Here is a 26,334-nt window from a genome sequence, read left to right on the forward strand (position 1 = left end):
TTCACAGCGATGTCTGAACATAGCCTTCGGCCTACGTAGCTGAACCTTAACAAGACAAGACTCTTTGCTTTTAGATACGTTGCACCTCTTAATTGCTTAGGCTAAAAAAAAAAAAAAAGTAGAGGGACTGTGTGTGTCTTGCTCTTCATGACTTCTGATCAGCTGCTTTTATCTTGGATTATCTGAGAGAACCAGCCTGTTGCAAGCTACCTGAAAGAATACTTAGCAAAAGGTTTCCCATGTACTCACCAGGATCTGTGGACAGGCAGGCTTCTGTTTAAAAGAAGAAAAGGAAAGAGGGGAAAGTGTTTATCACTGCTATACTGTAAAAATGACTTGAGATCAATCAGATGTGTCAGAAATGCCACAGTCCAGAAGGACTGCTAGTTTAAGTTGAAATGTCATGTTCAAGGACCCTCTTTTATTCAATGCCCCCATGTATCTCGAAAGAGAAATACAGTAACCAGCAGGAAAAATTCATATCTGGATCTGAACTCAGATGTTCAAGTTCCTTTCCAATGCGGTCGTTTTTGGCATGATGTCAGTGGGGGGACACCAATGATGTATATGAACAGTAATCTGGAAATGTGTTAGCTTGTCTGAAATGGGAGTTGATATCATTTTTATTGCCCCTGAATTAATCATAAATGAAAAGTTTGATCCATCAGTTATTTATCTGTGATTTTTTTATAATGATTAACTTAATGGGGCCAGAAACTCCTGCAGCATTATTCCTGAAAGGTAGCCCCATTGTTCCTGTTCAGCCCAGTTGGCATACTTGGGTGGGCCTTGCGTGTCATTTCTATTTCTTTAAACTTTTTGGCATATTCAGGCCATGATCATTCTGTGTAAATGACCAGCTGTTTTCTGATCTGATCTGATCTTCTATTTGATTTTGTTATGAATGAAATAACCGTGCATTCAACAAGCATGTTATCAATACCTACTTTTCCTTAATATTCGGAAGTCGGCGGAATCTATGATCTGACTGTAGTCTCTGTACCAGCGAACCTGCAGGGTGGGGCTGGCACGTATGCGACACTCAAATACCACTAATTGCCCATTTGCAGCCGTGATGTTTTGTAGCCCCTCAAGAAAGGGGGGAAAAAGGGTGTTAGTGTCTGACATTTCACTACCGCAACACTTTCTGTAGCAAATGTTTAGCACTCCACGCATACACTTATCCACATCCAATGTGGATAAATTATTTTTTTAAGAAAGGCAACTTTGATCTTAAAGATTTGATCTAAATGCTGGTTGCTGGGTTAGGAGTGCTATGAAGGACAACAATTTGTGATGAAAATCTATTGCTTATTGATGCACCTTTAAAAATGCATCAAAGCAAGTGGAGGTGTAACCCTGTGCTCCCACGGAGCATGCAAGCTTCTGCCTTCCTTATGCCGAACAAATTAAATTAATTCATGTGAATGAGGATCCTCTGCATCTTACAGTGCTGATCCTCTAGTACTGACAGACAAATGCGGTATTCACAGGGAGTTTTGTATTATCCCCTCTCCCACACATCTCTCAATCCAGGTACGCAGAAAGTGTAAGGTGAGGAAGTTTCTACCTTGGTAAACACTGGTGCAATTCTACGGGTCGAGCCTGTCTGGCTTGTAGTTGGGCTCTGCATCTGTAACCAAGAGGAGCAATGTCATGGGTAGCATTTCTCAGGTTCATAAATGCAACTGGACAGCCAGCCCTGTATTTTAAATTAGGAGGTGATTCCTGGTTATTTTTCCTGCTGTTTTGTGTCAGTCTACCAAATATTTTGGGGATAGACTCCACTTTAGGTGGCCCGTAAGAAAATGTCTCTTTTGGTTATAGACAACAACTTATTGGAAGGGAGACTTACAGCCATGAGGGAACTGCTTGGTGCCATGCCCCCCACCTCCATTTTTTAATCCATATGCAAACATCTGTTCTGCCATTGACTAGGGACAATATCCAGATGGACGTATCCTGCCCACAGCCACAAAGATGCTTATTACAGTGGTTTTTTGATTCTGTATTCATCTCTTCTTGAACTTCATAGTGTGATAGCTTCAGGGTATACAAATGTGTGTGCAAGTTTGGTGTCCAGACCTTACAATCACCTTGACGTTTAGCTAAAGTAAAAACAGCAAGGACTGAAAGGTTGTGGCTCCCTGGGAGTTTTGATGGAACAGGGATGGTAGGATTGGGCCCTACTGCATTTCTAGCCCACATTGTAAAAGGCAGTGAAAGAAAAATAAATGTGAAGGAAGCATGGGGGTGATGTCTCCTGAACAGTGTCTGTTCCTCATCTATCTCTCTTCTCTGGGAAATGAGTCTGGATGCTGAATGACTTGCGTGTTAATGTACAGTTGAAATGCCTGTCCCATACCATCTCAGTAGTCTATATAATTTTTTTCTTATCCATCCTTTCCTCCCTTCCCCCACTAAGTTCAAAGGGAATTCAATCCTTCGGATACATTGAATTCCCCAACACTAGACCAAGTAGCTGCTCCAAAGCAACTGTCCTTGCTGAAATGTGCCTTTTGAGGAGCACAACAAATGGCTAAGCTATGTGGCAGCCACTCGGCTATTTCTAACACCCTTCTCTCCCCCCTCCCCAACCATTTATTTAGGTTCCCTTTAGGAAATGCGGCTGGTAAATGTTCTAAGTCAGGAAAACACATACAGAAAACCCTCCTTTTGGACCCAGATCTTGATGCCCATGAAGCCTTGTTGCCATTTGGTTACTGGCTTCAGTGAACTCGAGAGCTGGTCTCTATAGATTGCTTTAAGAGTACTGTGAGCAATAAAAAAAAAAAGTTTAACCTACTCTTTGAGGGTCAAGCGTTAATGGCTGAATTAGAGTAGAGTAACTCTGACGAGGTATTGTTGCTGGAGATGTCACAGTCAGTGAAACACTGGTGGCTTTCTGCTTTGTCCTGGGGGAAAAAAGTCAGCGTGGGTACATGGGGACAGGAACTGTAGAGGGCTGAACATGCTGGACTCTGATCTCCTCACTTACTGTGACATTCCTTTATCTCTGCCAGGATACAGACTTGCAGGGAAGCATGCCTTCTGGTCACGCTATAAACCTACAGGAAACAAACATAAATCAGCTGTATTTTGAGCCAACTTCAGTGCAGTAAATCCTGGCAAATGAAGGGTACGTTGATTGGAAGGTAAGCAGTGTGTAACTGAGTGTAAGGCCGTGTGCTAGCAGCAGCATCCTATATGAGAGTGTGCAAAATTGCACAACTTCCACTGTGTTTCCAGGCTTGGAGGGGTGTGGATCTAGGTTTTTTTTTTATATGGTCCTATTTAAAACAGGCATTGCACCAGTTTTTTTTCAATATTCTACTCTAAGGGCAGAGACACAGATATCACATTCCTCCACTGACATCAGGAGGAAAGAGTGTGGCCTGTGCGTCAGCATGGAGAGGATGGAAACTGGAAGTGTCAAAGCCCCTTTCAAATAGGGAAGAGCCGAAACTGCCTTCCGCTTGGCTTTGACGGGTGTAATGCGTTTCTGCCTCATGGAATTGAGGCATTTAAAGAAAGTCCCGGGATTATGTCCCCTGTCTGATGACGAGTGACACTGGAATTCAGGTGTCTACAGCCCTCCAGGGCTACCACTGTAATTAAACTCCCACTCTCCTGACTGAATAGGATTTGCACTGTGGGGATATTCACAGACCCCTAAGTAAAAAGCATGTAACAGTAGCATGGTTGCTACTTTAAAGCATTGCTCAGGGATTTATAAATCTTTATTAGATCATGTAGGCAAAAGCCTGAGGCAAAGACTTATAGCATCCATCGTGGGGTTGGATGGACACTGTGAGCCTGATTCCTGGCTACCTTGTGCTTTGTGTGGTCATTTGGGCTTTATTCCTATGTTTAGGCTTGTTCTTAACAGATTACAAGTAGCCCCAGTGATGTAGAAACCCAGCACACAAGTGCTTGCTCTCTCTGGTCATGTTTGACACAGGAATGAATGGCCCAGTCTCTGTTCAGCCTTACAGGTTGGGACTGCCGCTACGGGCCAGTGACAAGATGCAGAGGTGCCTAGGGGGACATGGAAAAGTTCCCATGCAGGTTAGGTGCCCGACACCCATCAGCCCTGACTTGTTACTCCAGTAAAATCATGGTCACTTGGGAGTTCTTGTGCCTGGCACATTGGTAGGGACCACCCTAATTAATCTAGTTATACCAGTCTATTAGAGCTGTCGTCTCTCTAGGCTGCTTATTTGTCTTTCCATCTAAAATAAAGCTGTAACTGGATTTCAGTAAAGAAACATTTTTCTTTCAGTTCATTGCAGCATGGAGAGAACTTGCAGGGAGCTACAGGCTACTTCAGGGCAGCCAGCCGGCTCCCGTGAGAGACCGAGTCACCCTGCTCCAAACGGCTGAGGGGAAGAAATAGGCTCAGAGCATTTACAACCTTAGCCCACTGGCACTTCCAGGGCTGTGCTCCATTCAGATCCCACAGTGTACTGAGCACTCCGGCCGTGACCCAACAGAGCACTTCAGCACATACTGTGACACATGGTAAGCACTGTACAGACTGCCTGTTCTGTGGTTTAAGTAAGGTCAAACTCCTGCCAGAAATGGAGCGGTAGCATGCCATGGTCTCCCTAGTTCCACAGGAGCAACAGGACAAGGTGGCTTTTCCTCTTCCTGCAATAACTGTTCACCAGGTAAATCTCTGTCCTTCCTGATAATCCAGAATAAATCTGGGGTTTAAAGCAGCTGAAGATGGAGTATGTCTTTCTAGGTGCCTCCACCTCCTAGTGAACACCAGCTAATAAAAAATAGCCTGCCATCACCCCCACTCCATGGCTGACGTATAGCAAAAGACACCTTTATAGTATGGACATGTAGAATCCTTTAGCTGTTCATCTCTTCACCTCCCGGCCTGCAGACCTACCTACAACGCTACTATGGAAGAACACTAAATGCCCAGGTGCAGCCTCACATGAATAAATGAGGGTAACAGAAGAGCTGGCCTGTGGCAGGCCAGCCTTTGGCAAGGCAACCAAATGGATGGCTCCCCTCCCTTCTGAAATTTGGAGTGAGACCTTTTGGATCTCAATTTGTGAGCTCTGCCCACCGAGCTAAAAGAAAAGTGTGGTCAGTGTAGTATCCCTCATAGCTTCTGTCAAGCTTTCAGCTGCAGCGGAATAGACCTTCTATCTTTAGTCCTGGACTGGAAGAGATTGTGCAGCTCGCTCATACCCCAAGCGAATGCAGCTTCTGCTTACGTTAGGTATCTTCATTCATAGGGCTCTGATTCCTAAACCACTGCATATCCCTCAAGATGCTTCAGCAGTACTGTAGGTTCACCCCAGGTCCACATATCTCAGGAGGTTTCATTGCCAATTCTGTGAAGCAAAGTTCACATCTGTTCCCTCTGCTTTGATCCATTGCCTGTTTATGTTAGAAATGTGTAAGGTAAAGATACTTGGAGAAGGTAACAGCTAAATTATCAGATGCTTGATATTAAGTACTCAGAGCAGCCTGTTTGTAATGTGGCCTGAAGGGCGGAGCACTGGGTTGGGACCCAGGACACTTGTGGGGGTTCTACTTCTGACCCTGCCACTGATCTGTTAATTGGTCTTGGTCAATTCACCTACCCTCTCTCTCCTTTAGGTTCCTCAACAGCAAAATGGCAGAAATGATACTGACTGCTTTGGTAAAAGCACTTTGATATCTAGTGAGGAGAAGCACAGATTTAGATCGGAGCTGGGCATTATTATTCCTCCTTAATCAGAGGCGCAGAATACTTGCAGCCCCCAGCCAAGTCAGGCTGCAAGCATCTTCCTTTGCATCTGAAAGTCAGGCCACAAATAGTCCCAAATCCAGCAAGCATCACTTTCCAGGTCTGCATTTAAGCATGTTAGAAGAAGGTGCCTAAGTGTTTTCTGAAGGTGCCAAAGTGCTTTCTGTTTCACTGATTCACAGCCTAATTATGGATTTGGGTGCTAAAATTGTGGCCAATGTTGGAAACAAGCCTTTATGTCTTGAAAGCACTGGACAAGCTCTGCCAGGTTTCAGCAGGTGCAATGGAGGAGGGTGATATCGGCTGGGCGAGAATGCTGCCAGCATCTCTGCGCTTGTATTTAGGTGTGGATCTTGCTCGTCTTGGGAAATTCCTAGGAAAGGAGTTTTGTCAGGTTTGCTGCTGTCCATGGAAGTCCTTGCTGATGCTTAGGATTTTTCAGGAATGTAAAATGGCCTCTTGTTGTTGATTTTGAAGGTCCAGCCAGGTCATTTGATGGAAAGCCCTCTCCCAAAGCGAGATCTGCTTTCTTTGTGGAACACAGCAGGCCGCATGGTGTGCACGCTATGAATATTGCACTATACCCAGCTTTGCTGCCACCTTAATGTTGAACCTGTCTGCCAGTTACTGAGTCTCCATATCATTTCTGACAAATCCCATGTGAAGTTTTTGTTTTGTTTTGTTTTTCAGCAACGCCACTGTTTGAGCATTCAAAGACTCTTTCTGTTGTATATCAAAAAGGCCTGAATCAAACTTTGCAAAAGCAAAGGAAGGGGAGGATCCAGCAGGAGCTACAATCAAGCTGGAAGGCAGCTTTTTCCTGCCTACCTCCAACCGTGAAACTCCCAAGTGACTGAAAGCAGAGGTTTAAAAAAAGAAACATCCTGGGAACCTTTTTCCCCTGGAAGACAGCTTTGTGGTATCACGGAGCTAGAAATGCTCATGTACTTTGGAGGAACCAAGCGGATGCTACTCTGTTGTCACTTGTGTATTGCAGGCCATCAGGCATCTTTCATGAAGAATTAGCGGAACGGGTAGCACTGTATAGCTTCCCTCCTTGAAAGAATAAGTAGTGGAGGTTTTTACCTTAGTGAGTCATTTTAGCAACCTTGGCTTTCCACGTAAATGGCAACCTTTACTTAGTGTAACCCTAGCTCTTTATGAAGGGGACAGAATTAGACCCTGCCAAATGAAGAGTCAAGGACCTTTGCAACCCAACACGAGAATGATTACAAGGTACATTCAGATCATGGTGTCGACACAAACAATAATGACGACATTCTAGCATTGCTGGAATGGCTGACATGTCTGTAGATTTATGCTATATCTAATACTAGGACAAATATAATGCGGGTGGTTTAGGAAAATATTAAAGCTGCATGGAGCACTTTGCCAGAGCTTTGAAATGTGGAAAGTGCTTTAAATCTGTTTTAGGAACAACCTGAACATCTGACAGACAGATCTGAAATAAGCTGCATTATAAAAAGTGAGAGGGGTAAAACAAACAAAAAAAAGAAGTACCGCTTAAACCTCCAGTTAGAGGTAAGGCAGGTTTCAGTGTGCATGATAATTTCAGCGTATGTCTTTTGATTATAACTTATACCCTGAGTTAACCTGGTGCGTAACCTTCCATTAACTTTGGATGCAAAGCATTTTGCAAGGCATATTTGCATACATTAAGGTGCTTGTTACGTTTTAACAATCGCTGTGGGATCATTTTAGAATTTACATGCTTGAGTTTGTTTTTTTTAAACTTGTAATTTTTGCTTCATACAATCTTACGATGCTTTGAATTAAATGACAGCATGATGCTCTAGCAGAGGTGGTCTACTTAGAGGAGCTTCTGTCCTGAGTCCAATTTCTGGTGCCAGAAGGCTGGGTTGGGGAATTACAACCATTGAACTGGTGAACTCTTTAATTGTAACTTCTTATTAGGTGATGCAGGTTCTTTACTGATGGTGATTTGTCTGTTGTTCATGGAGGGCGAAAAGGGAGAATTTCTAATCTGGAAAATAAATTGATATTTTTTCCCTTCCTGAGAAAAACTTGGAGCAATTGGCTAGTAATATCAAGCAATTGATTAGCACTATCAGGCATTTTCCTGCAAGTTATGGAAGGAATTAGAAAAAAAACAGTACCATTTGACAAAGGCTTAGAACGATTTTGAAACCTAAAAGAGTGAGTGAATTCACATAAATAATGTTGTTTGTTTGTCCTAGAATTATAACTATATATTTCATATTTATTATCTAACCCTCCCACACAGACATCTCATGAAGATTAGTGGATGTTTGTTTAAGACTTTTTGAAGAGACAAAGCTTTTACATCAAAGCTAAGTATTGCTACATATTTTTTTTACTGACACTCATCTAAGTATGGTTTCACCCTTTTCATTTGTTTTGCTCTTCACTTAGAGCAAATTATTGGCAGCTAAACTGAGTTTATCATCCTGAGCGTGGGCTGGGAGGAGAACACACACCAGAAAGCAATGAGAGGCTTTTTTTTCAGTACTGTCAGTAAGACTGAATGGTTACTGCAGTACTTGAAGCACTTACAGTAGCTTTGAATTCCTCCTGTGACATACACGTTGAGGATACTTAGTTTTGCTGACTTGAAACTGGCCTAAAATGTCAGGAGAACTGTCACAAAGACTGAAAGGTTTTTTTCTTTTTTAAATACCTCTATGAAAAGCTGTAGCATTAGCATGCAGTGCTTCAAAGCTCACATACAGTGGCATGGATGTTCCTTAAGCATGCAGCATCTTAGCTATGTATTAAAAAAAAAAAAGATTTCTTGGTGATCCTTTCACTACCACCCTTACTCCAGGGGCTCCCGGGGAGTTCCTGTTCTTACTCCACACTGGAGATTTAAAGTCCCTTAGCTTTCCAAGAGACCCATTTTACAGTCTTTGTTGTTGAGAATTGCATCATAACACCTGGTGCCATCATAGCCAATAAAGAGAAGCAGAACAGTGGTTGGACAAAAGCATAGATCTGGGCAACAGGAGCCGCATAACCTAGAACAGCTTGAATTTCCCAGACAGTAATAACTTAGGGCATTAGAGGCAAAACCTGCACGTGGGGGTTGGACTAGATGCCTCCTGAGGTCCCTTCCAACTCTGATTTTCTATGATTCTGTGTGATTGAGTGTGCATGCTGTGCAGGGATGTCAAAGGCTGTATGGGGGGGGGGCGGTGGCGGCAGCAGCCAGGGGTTGGTACCGAGGGAGGGGGTCCTGCTGTTGGGTGCCTGGGCTGTGCTCTGTGGAGCTGCATCCACAGCAGAGGTGGAATGGCCGTTTTGAGATGGACTGATGGGTCAGGGGAGGAAGGGGTATAGATAATACATGATAGTGGAGGAATGGAGTGGCTGCAGAGCAGTCCCAGTGCTGAATTTTTTGGGGAGAAGGGCCCCATGCATGCTGAAATACATTCCCTGCTGAAACCTGCCCCTTTAATGATGCCTCAGTGTCCTCCTTGAAATCCTCTAGCTGCTGCTCTGGAGCCCCCCAGCGGTATGTGCCCAGCACTACCTCAGAGACCGCAGCAGCTTCGCAGACCCTTCGTTCAAAAGAGCCGGGCTGCCGCTTGGAGCCCAGCACAGGAATGAAGCGGACTTTGCTATGTTCCCACTTCTCTGATCCTGGCTGTAGCTCCATGGCAGTCCCCTGGAAGACCTCTGCTCCTTTCTGTGCTCTGACCATCGTCAAGCTGCTCAGCTTGAGGCCTCTCGTCCTGAGACTGCCTGGGAATAGTTCAGCTTCCAGTGCCGTGGAGAGTAGCAGTGGCCATGTGGACACTGCGATCACCCTGGAGTAGCGGTGACTGAAGACCATGTGTAACACCTGCATCTTCCATACTAACTCTGTGATTGGGAGACATTTATATAGCTCATTACCTTCTGGTTTGCTAAACATTTGGAGGCATGTGCTAAAAAACCTTTTCTGTTCTTTCCAGAGGTGGGGCCAGATTTCTGGATTTTGGAGAATTTCATTCCTCAGTGCCTGGTGCTATGACATCCACTCCCTTACCCCTTGATTTGGGTGATCATTTCAGAGTCTGGATCTGAGCTCTGTGACATGGGCTTCTCTCTGGTCATTTCAAAATTTATTGGGAGACTTTCTTTTCTTCCTAGAGAGGCAAGAACCGACGTTTTGATGGTGGCTGGAAGGACACAAACAGCAGAGGAAGAGGAGCAAGAAAACAGAGTGAGAATAAGTCTGGCTACTCTGAAAACTGCTATCAAGAGTATGTCTATTTATTGCTTCTCTTCCAGGGAAGCAAACAATAGGCAGTTCCCTGACTAAGGGGGGCTCAGGGCCTAGAACCAGTTGCCCCTAATGTTTATCAGTTCATCTCATGTAAAGGTAGGTACTTTGGGCTCGAACTGTATGATCCGGACAATTCGGGGACAGTCCACAGCTTCCCCCCAGTCCTGGGCCCGTGGGGGCAGGCACTAGCCCTCTTATTGCTAAAGATGGCCTCTGTCATCAAACTGGCTCTGGTGTGCAGGCCGGTGTGTTGGGGTCTAAGCCATGTCTCTGCTGCCCTCCCTGCCCACTACACTGGTAGGAGGAGGAGCACCTTGCAATAGCTGCTCTGCACCCTATGGGCAGCTGGCAGTGAGTCTCCAAGGAGGAGTCAAGGGGTTGTTTGCTTCCTTCCTGCCCTGCTCGGGACACAGGAGACTTCTGACTAAGTCCCATGTGCGTAGTTAAACACCTGTGCTGCAAAGGTTGCTGCTTGTGCTGCTTCTCTTGCAGACCGGGCAGAAGAGCCCGTGCAGAGCAATGGAGACCTTAATGCTTCAGGACCCTAAAGTGACTTTACAGCCCAGAAATGCTGAGAACCCTGACTTGGAGACCTGTCGTTGAAAGACCAGAAGGGGCTGCTTCAAGCCAACACTGAGCTCTCTTCCAAATACCTCCCTAAGGACAGCCAGGATGGCTGCAGCAAGGCTGGTAATGACTGCTGTAAGGCTGCTGTGCCCCTCTAGGGTTTAAGCCTGTTCAGGGCAGCTCCAGTAAGCAAAGCAGCTGAAAACATCTACCGCTACCCCAGGGCTCCCCTGGCTGGAGTTGTGCTAAGTCCTAGGGCAAAGCTCATCAAGTCCCTTTCCCTGGAGGCTGCATTTTAAGGACAACCTTATCTAAAGCTCTCCAGTTTCAATTGCTGCTAACCGGGTCTGGAGTTGCTTGAGGCTGTTGGCATCCTGGAAGAAAAGAATCCATCTCTGCTGTTTTGGTGCAGCCAGTTTCAGCTCCTGAAGGAGTCGAGGTCGGCAGCTGGGGCAAGCTTGAGACGTGTCCTGAACACAGAGGGCCAGCCACATGTGATCCACCAGCTGGAATTCCCACTGGTCAGTGCAGCATCATGGCGAGATGCTGTGGATGGGGGTGACTTTTGTGTAAAACAGTTTCCTTTAGCATCAAGGGGTAGGCTTGGGAAACTGTTCTCCCACCTGCCCCCAGTATAATTGATCCCGTGATGGGTTTGGGGATTTGAAGAACAGGATCTGACAAAAGAGGAAGCCAGGGTTTGGTCCCTTCCTAACTTGGGATGCCAGGAAGTGGTGTCTGGTTGCTTCTGGTGGAGCACAGCTTCATATTTATTCTGTGGAGAGGACCACATACCCTGGCTGATCATGATGGCTGAGGTGCACATGGAGAGATAATGCTTCCCTCAGTCCATGAAGGAATAGTCCCCAATGCAACGGGAAGTGGCTTGAAGTTTGGTTTGGCCTGGCTCCTCTAAAGGCCGTGGAATGACTCCATGTTGGAGCCGGGATTTGAATGTAATGTCTTCTTGCTGGCAGGCCTATGCTCAGTTCTCGTGTGCCTATATGTACTGACATTGTAGGGACTGCTTTGAAAGCCAGTGTTATTATACTGGCTTTCAAATCTGCAGTAAACGTGTAGATCCTGGCTATTGGCAGCAGTCAGGAAGACAAGGGTAAGACCCCAGAAATGTTGCTTGGCCATCGTCAGTAGGACTTCAAGTCCTTGGACCTTCCCCTAGATCCAACCATTGTAACTTTCCCTGGTTGGAGGCTGCAGTTAATGTGAAGCTCTCCAGAGTGACTTAGGACCAGCTTGTTGCTGGCAGATCATTACTGTGAAAATCAAATGTCTCCATCCTGTTCCCACTGAAGCTGGTGGGAGAAACCCGTCCCTCATGCTAGCTTCACATGTTGCTGATCCCTAAGAGGAGCAGAGTTCCTGCTGTACCAAAGTATTTAGTCCAGTGGTTTTCTACATTTTTTTTCCTTGTGGACCCCTTTGGAAATTTTGAATGGAGGTGCAGACTCCTTTGAATTGTAAGTGTGGGTATTCACATACTTCTGATTGATCATCTTTCACAGATCCCTTAGACATACTCTGCGGACCCCCAGGCATCAATGGATTGCCAGTTGAAAACCACTGATCTAGTCTTACCATCATTCTCTCTGTAGGTCTGCTTTAAACAGAATGAGCCTGTTACCACTCACTTTTAATTGTTCGTAATTAGCCGATGTTTTTATACAAAATTAAAATCAACTACCACAATTTTGAGCTGACACCAAAGACTTAAAAATGCTGTAAGTGTGTTACTTAATGGGCATCCAGGCTTGACAGCTCATATCCTCTAAACCAGTTAGGAATAATACATTTTGAAGAGTTACAATCACTCATTATGCATTTTGAAATGCCGCCGAGAAGTTCCCATCTGGGACCCATTGCATTCATCACTGAGCAAAGATGTAACAAGAAACAGTTCCTGCTCCAAAGAACTTAGATAAATCAGGAAAGCTGAGAGCAAGCGCACAGAATATCAAAGTTGGTCCCTGCAAGGCATGTATGTAGTGCTAAGGCACTGGTTACAAAGCAGTTAGAAGGATTACTTGCATAGGTGTCATGCTAATTACTTTACTTATTTGGAAAACTTGAATATTTCTTTTTTCCCTTCCCTTTTTGTCAATCCTGTTCGGGATACCAAGACACAGTTCTCAATGAAGATTCCAAAAATAACATTTCAAAACCAGAATTGTTTAACACAAAACTAGATTGACCCCCAAAAGTGTCCCGGTACATACAATAGCATAGAAATGGAATTAAAATTGAGGATTTTAAAATAAAATGATATGCAATTCAGTTTTGCCAAGTCTTCACCCAGCATAAACTTTAATTGCTCTCTAGGCCCTAAAACACTGACTTTTAGGGTGGCTGTCCATGCTGCAACTTACATTTCAGCAAAACATATGATCAGTTCAACAAACAAAAGAGGCTTTTTGGGCTTTAATTGAATAGCTGCTACTGAATATTGGCCAAGAGATAAGTCTGCTGTTGTTGGGAGTCCATGCAGAGGTCGAAGTGGGCTGGCGAGCAGAATCCCCCCTAGGAAATCCGATCCATCTAATTTCTAATTTTAACGATGTGCAGCATCTAATATAGAAGCAGCTGGCGCTGTATAAATCTGTTGGCCTGTCAAGCAGCCCAAGTGCGTTGCTAAATCAAATATGTGCATTTAGCCCCAAAGGCAAACTAGAAAGCAATGCTTTGGTCTTAGCTCACACTCGACTGAATGTCAGTCAAAGCAATGGCTTCTCCAAGGTACTCAGAACATGTGCAGTACCCAGAGCACTAGAATTTAATGCCATTTAATTAGCAAACAGAGGCGTGATTGATTGATTTTCGTGCCCAGTGATTAAATTTCATGCTAGTACATACCTGTTTCTGTTTACAAGTGGTGAAAACCTTTTCTGGTCATACTTTCTCTCTTTCTGCCCCTCTGTTGTGAAAAGGTGCCTACAGTGAAAATCTGAACCCACGCACTTTGGTTCAGGAAATTCTTTTAGCAGTGCTGAATGCAAATCACTCTGCGAATGTTTTCAATTGACAGCCACCCATGATCTGAGACTGGGCTGCTGGTAGTCTCTTGAGTTACTGGATGTCATGCTAATTACTTAAGGATAAATCTAGGAAGTGATCTCAGTGTGTGCTCAGATTTCTGGCTTTTTCTCAGCTGACATGAGATTCCTAGGTAGAAAAGCACTAAAAATACGGCTGAGATCAAGTTTTCTGTGTGCCAAAGCCTGATTATTGAGGTTGCTTGTCAACTGAACTCTTGTTGTTGTGTTCCACAAACAAAATATAATGCTTAATTACACGAGGCCTTGGAAACCTGAGAGGAACTGCAGTCCAGTGTTGATCCTAACCTTCGATGCCAGGGCTAATATGTAAAAGGTGAGCGTGGGGAACTTTGGCCAAGGTCTAAGTCCCTTTGTCTTTTAAAAAGAAACTTTATAAAGATATTTTGTTCTGAATGTGCCTTAAAAATCATCGAGATTAATTCAAACTCAGACCTGCGTGAAAGAAGATGCCATCTTATTTTGTGTTGGCAGCCAGTGTCAACGTGAAACAAAACCTTGATCTGTGTTCCTCCTTGGACGCAGCGTAACCCAGCCATCCAATGGGCATTAATGACTACACCCAGCAGTTGTGCACACGCAACCACCCGTGACTTCGGGGCATGTGAGAGTGACAACTTCACACCAAGAAAAGTATCTCCAAGTGTTGTTCGCATAATGCGCCGTGTTTGGTGTGTGATGCAGGTAACTCATGATGTTGTCTTGACCAGCTGAGTCCATTACTCTGGCATTTTACATAGCAATGTCATCTCCTATAGAAATAAATCTGATCTGTAGATCTGTAGACCTTATCGCAGGATAGATCATTATGTATAATAATGTTCAAGCCTAAATGTTGAAAATGAGGGAAATAATTGAGTGAAGGAAGGAAAAAAACCCCAATTTTCTTTTATCATAACAAGACAAGAATAATGCTTTGTTTTTTTCCTTAGTGCCTAGAGCCCAAGGGTTTTCATGCAATTTTTTAGACTTCAGCTTCACGACTCGCTGTAAGGTAGGTGAGTGTTGTTCACAGGTAAGGAACAGGTGAGCTACCAGAGAGACACCATAATATCACTGTATAATAATAAGGATAATGTTTTCAAAAGAACGCCAGTAATTCAGGGACCTAAATCCTATTGACATTGACCTCTGCTATTATTTATTGACTACATTTATTACAGTGCTTGAGGACTGATCAAGCATGGGGTCCAGTTGTGTGAGGCATGGCACAAGCACACAACAACTTAGGATCTAATAGGCAAGACAGGAGTTGGGGGAAGGGACAGATGAGCAGGGAGGACAATGTGCTAGTAGCAAATGTCAGGGCCTAACTATGATGCTTCCTTTGTGCCAATGGGGTTTAGATTCCCAGATCTGGGACATTTTTAAGCTTTCTCCAGTGCATTCAGTGAAGAAGCAGAATCACGTTCCTTGACCCAAGCTGTTTAGAGTCTGAATAGGGCAGACACCAGAATCCAGATTTCATAGATTTCATAGACATTAGGGCTGGAAGGGACCTCCAGAAGATCTTTGAGTCCAGCCCCCTGCCCCAGATGTTAATCTTGTACACTTAAAGCGCAAAGTGAGACTGCGCAGGGACACCCCATGGGAAGGCTGGGGTGGAGCAGAAGCTAGGATCTACATCTCTTGCTTCCCAGTTAATTGTTTGAACTGCTAACCCTGGCTTTCTTCAATGATGCCTCTAGGGTCAGCTCTGCTGGAACATGGTTAGCTGCTAAATGAGTCAGACGTGGCCTCTCTTGGATCCAGGCCTGACTGAAAGGCAGTCAGCACCCACCGGTCCTGATGACTTCAGTGGGAGTGGCAGATGCTTAGCGCTACTCAATACCAAGCTCCATAGCACCACATAGGGAGCTCTGTTAGGAAGAGAAGCCAGGAAACCTGGGCATTGAATTCTGCAGCAAACTGAGTACCCAGCGCTTTTGTAGCTAGCCCTTTGCTCTTTTGAGAGAGACCACATTTTCCAAAGAATTAACCTGATCTATTTTCCTCGTGATGTACAGTATGATAGAAGAAAGCCTGGGGCTTGATTTTTCCCTACCCCCGTGCCTGCCCCTTATATAGCTCCCTGGCCCCTGTGTGAAGTAGAATTGGTAGCATCTCACGAGCATGCCTGCACAGCACCTTGCACAATGGGACTCAAACTGGCTGTGAACTGTAGGCACAACCACAGTTTGAGCCTGGCTTATTGCCCCTTGCAGTCTATAGCAAGTCACTTATTACTGACTTCCATGTACTTTGGATCAGGCTTATGAACTTTGCAATCATCATAATATAAACGGCTCCATGCTAAGCGGTGAAAAATCAGGTCCTGCGTGACTGAAAAACATGGGGATAGGTTTCAGAGAGATGAGATGGTGAATTCACAAGTTTCAAACTTCACAGGTTTGAGGGGAAGGGGCAGTGAGAGTGGAAGGGTGTAATTCAAATCTCTGCTACTGGCCCCTTCAGTAATTGAGCACAGTTCATCCCTCATGCACTGGAGTTATACCAGCCATGAATTTTCCCCAGGTATTTTTTTGAAACGTCAAGCAAGGAATTGGTATAAGGGCCGTAAGAAGCTGGCGGTGATATTTTCAATAGCCGAGGGGTTTTATGTGGTGCCAGTTAATACAATAGAAACTTGGAGAGAGTTTAAAAGAACAACAAAAAAAGTCCATGCTGGCTGTAAAGTTCAAAGTACTTCCTTTTTTGGAATTAACTGGGGAAATCCTGAGGATCCAATGTAATTCTGTGTGGTTTAAGTTTCTCTGTCAAAAACAGAAGCAACACAGCGTGAGTGAGCCACCGGTTTGGCTACATAAGCAATAGGTACCTTGCAGAAGCCTGGCAGTACCTTTCAGTACATGACTCCCTTTGAGTCTGATGGACTCTAATTTGGCGCCAGAGGTTGTTTTTCCAATGCTGATGTTGGGAACCTGGATCCAACATCCAGTGGCCTGAAAAGGAGCAAGTCCTTTGACTGCAATGAACTTAGGATCAGGCCCAGGAACCTGAGGTCAGTGAGAAAATGCTCACCTCGGTGGGGATAGCCGTGGCTACTTGAAATGCAGCAGTGGGGTCACAGGGCTCTGAGGAGATGCAGCTCGAACCTTTGTCTCAGCTGCTTTCCCACATGTATTAGGAGGGTTATTCCCAGTGTTAAGGGAGGAGTTTTCTTATCCCTGCTGCTGTAGAATACAGATTCAAGACTTTCTTTCTCCCCCTTCCCAAAAGTGCTGCTGCCTCCTCCCTGGGCCCTTATACCCCAATGAGCCACTTGAGGATGGAGGCCATGGTACTCTGAATCCCAGATAAGTATAAAACAGCAACCAAGAGTCATGTCTTCTCTCTCCTCACGCCTCAGACTGTCTGTGCTGAGCCCTGATGGCTGAAAGCCCCAGTTTCACCTTCAGCTTCCTCTGCAAAAGTGAAGTTTATTTTCTACGTATGGGGACTTTTTACCATTTTTAATTTTCCCAGAGCCTGAGAAAAGGCGCATGCCCCAAAGGTTTCAGAAAAAGATTTTTTTTTTGCGATTTCTTAGTTGGTCAAATAAAAGGTGCCATCTCTGAACCAAGAGTTCTGGAGTTTTGCATTTTGTCATTGTGGTGGCTGTCACCCTAGCATCTAAGCATTGTGGTGGGGGAAATCAAGCACTGGAATCACAGGGCCTGTGTCCCAGGTAGATTTGTCTCTGTTCCTTAGTTGTCCTGGTCTCCAAATAGGTCATCCCACCCGTATAACCAAGACCCCCTGTCCCACCTTGCATGCCTGACTGCATGCCAGAGCATGTCTTGCATTGCAGTAGCTGAAGAAAGACAGGTTTGGTGCCTCTGTAGACCTGGGACTGAAAATAAAAACCCCAATGCAAGGCAGTGCACAGTATGCCAGAAATGGAAAGGGCTGCTTACCTCTCTGGGCCATCAAATGAATTTTGGGCTCCTGCTCCCAGCAGCTTGAGCCAGCGCGGAGTCGAAGTGGAAAGATTCCTCCAGATGCCCCAACTCCCCTCTCAGGACTGGAGCCTGCCTGGGATGGTGAGTCTGAGTTTCTAATGTACAAATCCCTGCTTGTGAGTGATGGCATGGTAGGAATGTCAGCTGTATGGGAATAAATTAAAGCAATTTATTCTCCAGGCTCTTTGAAAGCCTCCAGAGCAACTCTGCTTGCTGGAACAAACCAGGTCCACTGATGCGGGCCACTCAGATAGTCACAGCCAAAATGTAGTTGCTTATAATTTATAGAGTCAAGGACTTTCATAATGCTGAAAACATGCCAGCTCAGGTTAACTAGGAAGACGACACCCCGAGTCTAAATGCAACAAGGCAAAGATTTGTTTGAAGAACAACACTTTTATCTGGAATGTCGAGCATTTCTCTGCTGGTATTTAGTTGGGATTTAAAGAAAATCCAAGGTATACTCCTCCCTCTCCAACCGCTGAAGAATGTAGGAGATAGTCTGGATTTATTGGAGGCACTTTTACTGAGCTCAGCTTTTTCATGTCAGTCCCCATAATATTGCTCTTGCTAGAATGACTATGTGCAGCTGTAATGCTCTGACACCCGAGGCATAAAGAATGTCTACCTTCTTTTTCCTGTATTAAACAGGTTGCTTGAAGCTTCCTGTTGATTTGTAGCTGGAGCAGTTGCAGTTTTGAAGCATAGGAATGATAATTATGCTCCACAATGCCATTGCTCTGTGCTGGTGGAGAACATAGATACATGAAGGGGAAGGGAGGAATTAGGCATGGCCAGAAAGAGCACCTTGGCTAACGCATGTGCCCATTGAGGCCTAGATGGCACGTTCCCTCCAAACGGCACGTTCCCAGAATCGGAGGCCCAAAGGAACTGTTCGGGGAGCTGGTCCGACCTCCTGCATCTTCCTCCCATGGCGAATGCAGCAGGACTCCACCAGAAACCAGCGTTAAAGTGCTTGACACTGGTTTCTGTAAGACACTTCCCACAGCAGCTGCCAGGCTAGCCATGCACCCCCTGCCTGGCTACACCGCCTTTCCCACTGGGCTGCGGGAAGAGGTTTGATACGACTGATGAGTCTGTCCAGCTGTAGGTTCACCACAAGCAGAGGGTAAGAGGAAAATCTCCTGTCCCTTGTTACACTGCAGTTCCTCGGCCCTGGTACAGCTTCGTCCAGCTCTGTGGAGGGTGGAGACCCTGTAGTGAACCACCGGTCTGTTGCTTTGGCTCAGGTCAAAGAGTGTGGGGTGAGTCGGGCATTCCCGCCCTCTGTGGTACTCCAGAGAGAGAGAGTGATGGGGAGGGTGAGGCATCCCTCGCAAGGGAGGCAGGGAACAAGAGACATGTGTGACTTGTACCAACAGGGCATGCAGTAGTTGTGCACAAGTTGCTTCTGGGCCTGGTCCATTCTCTCTGGAGACATGCGCTTGCTCATGTCAGGGAGGACTTTGGACCTAGCAGCATGGGGGACAGGTTGATCTCAAGTCATGCGTGCCTATCTTTAACCTTTTCACTGCATCGCCAGCCAGCTAAACAAGCCCTTCTCTGTACCCTTCTCCCTGCACATTTCACTCGGGTCGTACGCTCCTAAATTTCAGTGCAACTTCAAATTTCCATTTCATGTAACACGGGTGAAATGTTATAATCTTTGCATTCTCCTATGCCTGAGGAAGGGTGTGTGACCCCGAAAGCTTGCAGATAAAGTTTGTTTGTTTTTTTTTTGCAATTGTCTAGTTGGTCTGACTGCTTGCATTTCATGTAGCGCTGCTTTCCCACTCTTCAGCTTTTAACCAATGTATAGCACGTGTTCAACATGCACCACTGCTTCCTGCCATGCATTCTGACCCGTGAGTGTCCAGAGGACCTGCACCTGCTTCCTTCAGGATGCGTTTGACTGAATTTGGCCTCATAAATTCCCTGTTGTGCTTGAAGAACTCAGAGGAATGTGTGTCTGACTGCAAGAGCCTTATTCTTCCCTGCCAGGCGACATGTAATTCTAACTGAAATCAATTGGATTTACTCCTACCCTGTGGCTGGAGAGTCTGGACCAAGGAATTTCAACTATTACTCACCTCTTGGTATCATAATTATATCGTGAACTCTTGACATGATCTTGAATGCAGGGATGGCAAGAAAAGACGGACTATTCCAACCATCTTAAACCTTTCTCAAAGTGGGAAAGCAGCTGGTCCCCTGGCTACAAATGTTGAGGCCCTCCTCTCTAACTGCTTTGTCAGGGCCTTCTGAAATGACACTTCAACTGATATCAGTTCAAACTCTTGGGCAGATGATCCAGTGACTTGCTTCTAAGTGGTTTTTCTGGCAAAGTGGAATAAAAGGCTTTAGTATAAAAACAAAGGGTATCTGTCCTATGGAGGACCTGGGTATTTCACCTGTAACTTGGTACTGCTCAGGGAGGGACGCACAGGGAGACAGGAGCTCAGCCTAGACAGTGTTGCCCCAAAGAGCGTGCTTTGCTATCTCTCTCTTTCCAGTGGTCTGAGGGGGATTGTGTCTGACTAACCGTTGAGAGAAAGGAAGCCAGCCAGATGAAAGCCATGAAAAGAGCACAGCCTTGTGCATCCACAGACTTGGCACCCATCTTCCTTTGGTTTTGCTCATTATTAATAAGACAGAGAAAAGAAGACGGAGGGGTTTTAGGTAGTTGATAGCAGAATTGAGCAAAGCAGCCACAACTCCTGAGTCTAGGTCTCTGGCTATAACCCTTAGTTTACGTAGCCTCCTGATGGCACACCTGCCTGTGGTGTGTGGGGGGGGGGACCCCAGAGCTTTGCTGTGTTGCACCCCAGGAGCTGCTCTAAGGAAAGGTACATGGATTCAGCCAACAGATGTGGGGTTGGTGAACTTCAGTTAAAGCTGTGCCAAGAATCGCCTTCCTGGGTGACAACTGCCCTCCTGTAGAAACATCTTCTTGACATGAGAGCAACTCCATTCATAGATGTAGGGTCCGAAGAGACCTTGTAGTTCTTGTAGTCCGACCCCCTGCCGTGGGCAGGAGAGAAAACTGACCCCAGCCAGGTAATCATCAAGCCTCTTACAGACCCCCAGGGTAGGAGCCAGTACCACTTCCCTTGGAAGTTGGTTCCAGACTTTGGCTGTCCTGACCGTGAAGTAGCGCCTCCTGATGTCCAGCCTGAACCTACTCTCTAGCAGCTTATGGTCATTACTTCTTGTTACTCCGGGAGGTGCTCGGGGGAACAGGGTCTCTTCCAAACCCTGCTGGTCCTCCCTAGTAAGCTTATAGACAGCCACCAGGTCCCCCCTCAGCCTTCTCTTGTGGAGGCTGAACAGGTTCAGGTCCTGTTGCCTCTCCTTGTAGGGCCTGTCCTGCTGCCCCCTGATCATGTGAGTGGCCTCCTCTGGACCCTCTCCATGCTGGCCTCATCCCTCCTGAAGTGCGGCGCCCAGAACTGGACGCAGTCCTCCAGCTGCGGCCTGACCAGTGTCACGTGGGGGGGGGTCACCTCCTTGGCCCTGCTCATGATGCATCTGTGGATGCACGACAAGGTATAGTTGGCATTCCTGATCGTGTTCTCGCATTGTCGGCCCATGTTCATTTTGGAGTCAATAATGACTCCAAGATCTCTTTCTGCCACTGTGCTCTCAAGAAGGTTGTTCCCCAGCCTGTCGGTATGCTGCTGGTTCCTACAGCCCCAGTGCAGCACCCTGCACTTGTCAGTGTTGAATCCCATCCTATTTTCATTTGCCCACCCCTGTATCCTGTCCAGGTCCTGCTGTAATCTGTCCTTCCCTTCTAGCGTGCCCACCTCACCCCAAATCTTGGTGTCGTCTGTGAATTTAAACAGGCTGCTCTGCACCCCATCGTCCAAGTTGCTAATAAAGAAATTGAACAGTGCAGGCCCAAGGACCGAGCCCTGGGGGACCCCACTGCCCACTTCCCTCCAGGTCAAAAATGACCCGTCCACCACCGCTCTTTGCGTACGACCCCTCAGCCAATTTGCAATCCAGCTGACTGTGTAGGCATCAGTGCCACAGTCACTTAGCTTTTTAATGAGAATGGGGTGGGAGACGGTGTCAAAGGCCTTGCTGAAGTCCAGAAAGACTAAGTCTACTGCGACACCTGCGTCCAGTGATTTTTGTGACCTGATTGTAGAAGGCAATCAGGTTGGTCAGGGGTTGACTTTGGTGCCCACTTAGTATTGACTTGTATCACCTTTCATTGACTTGGGTGCCCACTTTCACCTGGACTGATTTTGACACTGCACAGTCCAGTCCCACTGGTATTAGAGGCTTGTTGTACTGGTCCTGTGGTTAGGAACAGACAGGCTTCACTGAACCCCCCCCGGTCTTTGAAGAAGGCCCTTCAAAGATCACTAGCTTCTCAGCCAGCTTCTTACCTTGGTTCTAGTAGGGTAAGTCCAGAGTGTCTCTTGGGGACAGCACGGCGGGCCAAATACTCCTCTCAATGACTTCAATAGGGCAACCCCACTGTAATGAAGGAGACCATGACCCTGAACACTGTCATGAATGGCACAAGTAAAGTACACTACTAACAAAAACCAAAAAGGAATTGGTTGCTGACACCCTACATAACACCTTCTCAAACCAGTTTGGTGGTGGCTCCCCCTCACGTAGCCCGGATGGCACTCCCTGCCCTGCAGCTTGACATTGTGCCTTATTAGTTGCAAATTAATTTTCTGTTCAAGTGCTGCAACCACTTCATCAAACGAGGCCTCGGGGCCTAAACTACTGGAACGCTTTTACAGCCATGTTTCCTGGCAGCAAGATGAGTCTGCTGCCATTTCATATGCTCTGGGGCTGCTTGGACGTGTGTCATGTTGATCTGTTTCCTGTTGGCATTTAAAAGAATGCCACTCTGAGATGTGCCAAATTACCTATCGCTAATCTGAGGAAGTGTTGAGCATGCCTGGAGAGCTGCGAGTCCTGGGCAACCTGCTTCTTCTGCTATCTATATAGGAATTGTGGACCAAGATCCTTTCCAGTCTCCATAGATTAAATCTCCGGCAGATAAACTTTGCTAAATATGTCAAAGCAAAATGTCAGGGTTCTCCCTACCTCTGAAGTTCGAGACGAACCCTTCCCTCTTGCAGGGGAATTTTTGTTTGACTGCTTTTGATGTGCAGACTTTGGACACTATGGGGTCAAAGTTGCAGCTGAACTTGTCAGGATGTGTCTGAATATGCTTACCCATTTTGGCTTATGATTAGCTAGGATCAAAAATCCTCTTGCTACTACTGAATTTACCATCTGGCCTCAGCGGTAATTGTCTTTCTGTTGCTCATTCAGAGGGTTAAATTCTGCCTGGTCTGCATGTTATCACTTCAGCTGTTGGCGCTATATGACTTTGTGCTGCTTTGCTGAAACTGAGCTAAGTCAGTCTGGCCTTAATAATTGAGATAAATCAGTGACTGTTTTTATGGCATTTCCTCTGCTGCTTATTACTGCTAGAGTCTAGTGCCACTTCTAGCCAAAGATCTTGGGGTACTTTGCAAACGTGAATGAATACAGCCTGGGAAATGCTTTCTAGTATCCCTGTTCCCTGAAGGGGAAACCAGGGCCCACAAGGACTAAAGACAGGATGGTTCAGAGCTTCTGTGCAAAGACCTTTCCCTCCCTCCTTGCTTTGAACCCTTCCTGCAAGGACAAATGGTTCCTGTGCTGAGGGTGGTGAAATGAGGACTCCCTCGACCATTGTTTGGAGCGCACATGCTTGGGAGATGTGGGACCTTGAACAATGGTTGGAAGCAGGCTGGCAGTGACAAGAGACATTCCCACCCCCTGAAAACCTTGGGCCTGACTGGCAGAACCCCCCTGTGCTTGGCCATCTTCCTCCCGTGCTTGCCCCTGGAGACGAGGGAATAGCCCTCATCTCCCTCTGTGCAGGAATTGAGACTTGGAGGGGGCAGAAAGAGCCGTGGAGGATTTGGGAGGTCTGGGAGAGCTGACAACACTGTCAGACACATGCATACAATGGGTGTGGACAGGGAGAAAACTAAATGCAAAAGACGGACTAAAATCGCAACATCATTTTTTTAAAAAAAGGAAAAGCTTCCTCCTGTTAGGATGTGTCTGGGGATCTCAATTTAACTTCCCAGAGCACTGGAGCTGGGAGATGGAGTAGGGTCCCCAGCCACTTCGAAGCCAGCTCTCACTGCTGTCGTGTCACCTGACAGAGGGGAGACTCCGGTACTGGTGCGCAGGGGCGATGATGAAGAATACGCAGTGCGGCACTTGGGTTTTGGAGGCTCCATGCGATGTGCTGTCCTGTACTGCAAATGGCCTTTCCAGGCACCCCTTCGCGTTGGCTGTTAATGAGCGGCACACAAGTTCTGCCTCAGAATGAGGCTGATGCAGGATTTTGGAGGCACACAGGCCTTGCATTGGCATCTTGTTCGCAGTGAGCATTATCTCTAGGAAAGAAAGGGATAAACGGTCCACAAAAACATTAGTACCAAAGCAGCCAGCTTTTGGGAGCAGAATCCACAACAGTCCCCGAGCCTTGAGCAGTGGTCACTAGCAACTCTGAAAGCCACAGAAGCTAGTCAGTTTTGTGGCCACAGCAATCACATAGCTGGCAAATGCCAGTCCCAGTCAGGACACTGCCTGGCACTGCCTCAGGACCTTGTTTTCCAAATTTGGGATGATAATCCTGGTTCAGGGAGCCTTCGGAGACAGTGGGATACAGCCCCCAAATTTAGGAGTGCTGGAACATGGAGGGTGATCACCGAGCAGTCCCTGTTGGTTTGGTTGAGTGCTTGCTTCCTTCATTTGCTGTCTCCAGTCCAGGTGGGACATTCTCAGCTGACTGTTTTTCTTTTCTGCAAGCTTATTTGCCTGTAGATGCCCCCTCAAAATGAATTTGAGGCTTTTCAGTCAGCCACTGTTGTGTTTCAGATACCCCTCTGTGGCAGACCTCGTGTCTCTGGAAGGTGAGTGCCTTCACGTGAAGCTTCCCTATAGTGCCAATGGCTCTCGTGCCCCATTTGATTCTGCAGCTTGGGAGCAAGCCTGGTAGGACGTGGCATGTGCCTGTAGTTTGATCCTGTCTCGTGAGGCGACCGACAGGCTGCCCTAGTAATCAAAGACTGCCTCAAATGGGATGGTGAGAGCATAGCTTTCTGTTGTGATAATAATGTCCCTCTCATCCAGTGCCAGCGCTCTCTGACCTTCTGGGAAAAAACCTTGGACCTGGAGCTGCTGTTGTAGAAGTGAACAAAGGAACTGGCTAGTTCTGCCTGCAGGTGGGTCCCCTTTTAGATGGTAAAGACTATCAGTTTGGTCGTGGGTTTTTTTGTGTGTTCATTCCAATGCCAAGTACCTGGAATGACTCTTAAAGGCTGGGCCAGTGAATCACTGAACAGCCTGTGCTCCCACTGCGATCTATAAACCTGGTAGGATTAGGTCCTCTTGCACTGCTGGGCTCAGTACAGACAGCCAAAAAGCCTGAGGTTTAATCCATTCAGTCTTCTCAGGTTAGTCTAAGATGCAGAGATTGAACCAATAAGCAAGTGAACAGGTGTTCACTTTTGAGTCTGGAAATGCAGCCGCACGCCTGCAGTGGCCCAGGTCAGAAGCTGGGGGGCACTAGAGTACACTTCTCTGCTTGGCTGGAGAAGACAGCTTGGGACAAGTCTAGCCTGCCCACCCTGCGAAGTGGGGTTTGAGGGGGATGTGCAAAGTATCCTGGGATGCTGGGGGACTATGAATTAACTTGAATCTGGAGGGGATCTGGGATGGACATTCAATGAAGTGATTTAACTTAAATCAGTTAAGTCTGATGCTATATCCATCCAGGTTGAACTGATTTCAGCCATTTTGAAAGTGGTTTATGTGCCCTGAACTTCTGTTGTGTTACAGATTTGAATTGGTTTCCAATCACTTATACTGGTTTATGTGCAACTGCTGTCCCTAGCTCTGACGGCTGTATCTTTTTCAGATACACAAATCCTGTCTTGTTGCAGTTTCCAGCTCTGACTGTTGTATGATGTGCCCTCGAGTTCCCTCTTCCTTTCCTGAGCCTAGAAACAATTAGTGCAATAGAGGACTTCTCCTGGCCACCATGCCTCAATCTGTGTAAGCAAGCAGGCTAAAAGGGAAGTTTCAGTACAGGACTGAATGTGTTAAAAACAAAATCCTACTCGGCCTTTACGTGGCACGCGCAGATCTGCAGTGATCCCGCACAGATCGAGAACATATGTCTGTGAGCCAAATAAAAAAGCAACAGCTTTTCCTTGCTAAACCCTTTCATGCCATGAAAATATGCTAGGATCAAATTCAGCCCTGGTGTAACTCTGACTTTGGCCAATGAGGTGTACTGGAATAGCGTGCGATCGCCGTATTATTCTTTAGCCAAATAAATGTCACTTTCAGACCATTCAAAGGCATGGGATTAATCCCATCTCAGAGATGTTCCCGAAGAGAAATGTTTCTACCTGACCTTCACCTAGGCCAGCTGCTTGCCTGTCTAATAAAAGATCCAAGTTCATCAAGGTGCCTTGTTCCCTTTCCTACCAGCGGCAGTAGTTCTTACATTGGGCTTTTCGCTCAGCCCTCACGAGCAAGGAGTCAGCCTGTAAAAGACAGCAAGCCCCCTAAAAGCTGGGGAGAGTCTTCCTTCGATGCATTACTGCCTGTGCTCTAGCCGGAGCCTGCCTTAAGTCAGATCAAATGCACGCAGCCTTGTACCAGCCATGGTTTCTGTTTTTAGCCCTCCCA

The 26,334-nt window shown here is 46.3% G+C and overlaps 1 protein-coding gene and 1 long non-coding RNA gene across 8 annotated transcripts in view; one reads left to right on the forward strand and one right to left on the reverse strand.

The window, feature by feature from the left end:
- MYOT (myotilin) overlaps nt 1-17,694 on the reverse strand; it is a 41,798-nt gene extending 24,104 nt beyond the window's left edge. For 2 of the 5 annotated variants that reach the window (XM_090020994.1, XM_090020989.1), the window contains exons 1-6: nt 13,458-13,597; nt 2,999-3,068; nt 2,807-2,915; nt 1,571-1,633; nt 948-1,089; nt 250-273 (exon numbers count right to left, since the gene is read on the reverse strand). In XM_090020994.1, coding sequence (XP_089877120.1) covers nt 250-273; nt 948-1,089; nt 1,571-1,633; nt 2,807-2,915; nt 2,999-3,006 — 346 coding nt within the window. In that variant the 5' untranslated portion in view covers nt 3,007-3,068; nt 13,458-13,597. Of the gene's footprint in view, nt 1-249; nt 274-947; nt 1,090-1,570; nt 1,634-2,806; nt 2,916-2,998; nt 3,069-5,234; nt 5,254-9,782; nt 9,916-13,457; nt 13,598-17,553 lie in introns of those variants that run through there. The other 3 variants (XM_090020991.1, XM_090020992.1, XM_090020993.1) reach the window with 3 other exon arrangements.
- LOC149856179 (uncharacterized) lies at nt 7,019-15,481 on the forward strand. Of its 3 annotated transcripts, none has more exons than XR_016438399.1 (3): nt 7,019-7,294; nt 8,019-14,655; nt 15,346-15,481. It is a non-coding gene; the product is annotated as an uncharacterized LOC149856179 (long non-coding RNA). The 3 variants fall into 3 exon arrangements; XR_016438398.1 differs by having other exon boundaries at nt 8,019-14,651; nt 15,346-15,478; XR_016438397.1 differs by lacking the exon at nt 15,346-15,481 and having other exon boundaries at nt 8,019-14,341; nt 14,590-14,702.
- Nucleotides 17,695-26,334: the final 8,640 nt, after the last annotated feature.

This window comes from Crocodylus siamensis, chromosome 10 (genome assembly GCF_052110815.1).
Source record: "Crocodylus siamensis isolate JL-2025a chromosome 10, ASM5211081v1, whole genome shotgun sequence".
Classification (NCBI taxonomy): domain Eukaryota; kingdom Metazoa; phylum Chordata; order Crocodylia; family Crocodylidae; genus Crocodylus; species Crocodylus siamensis.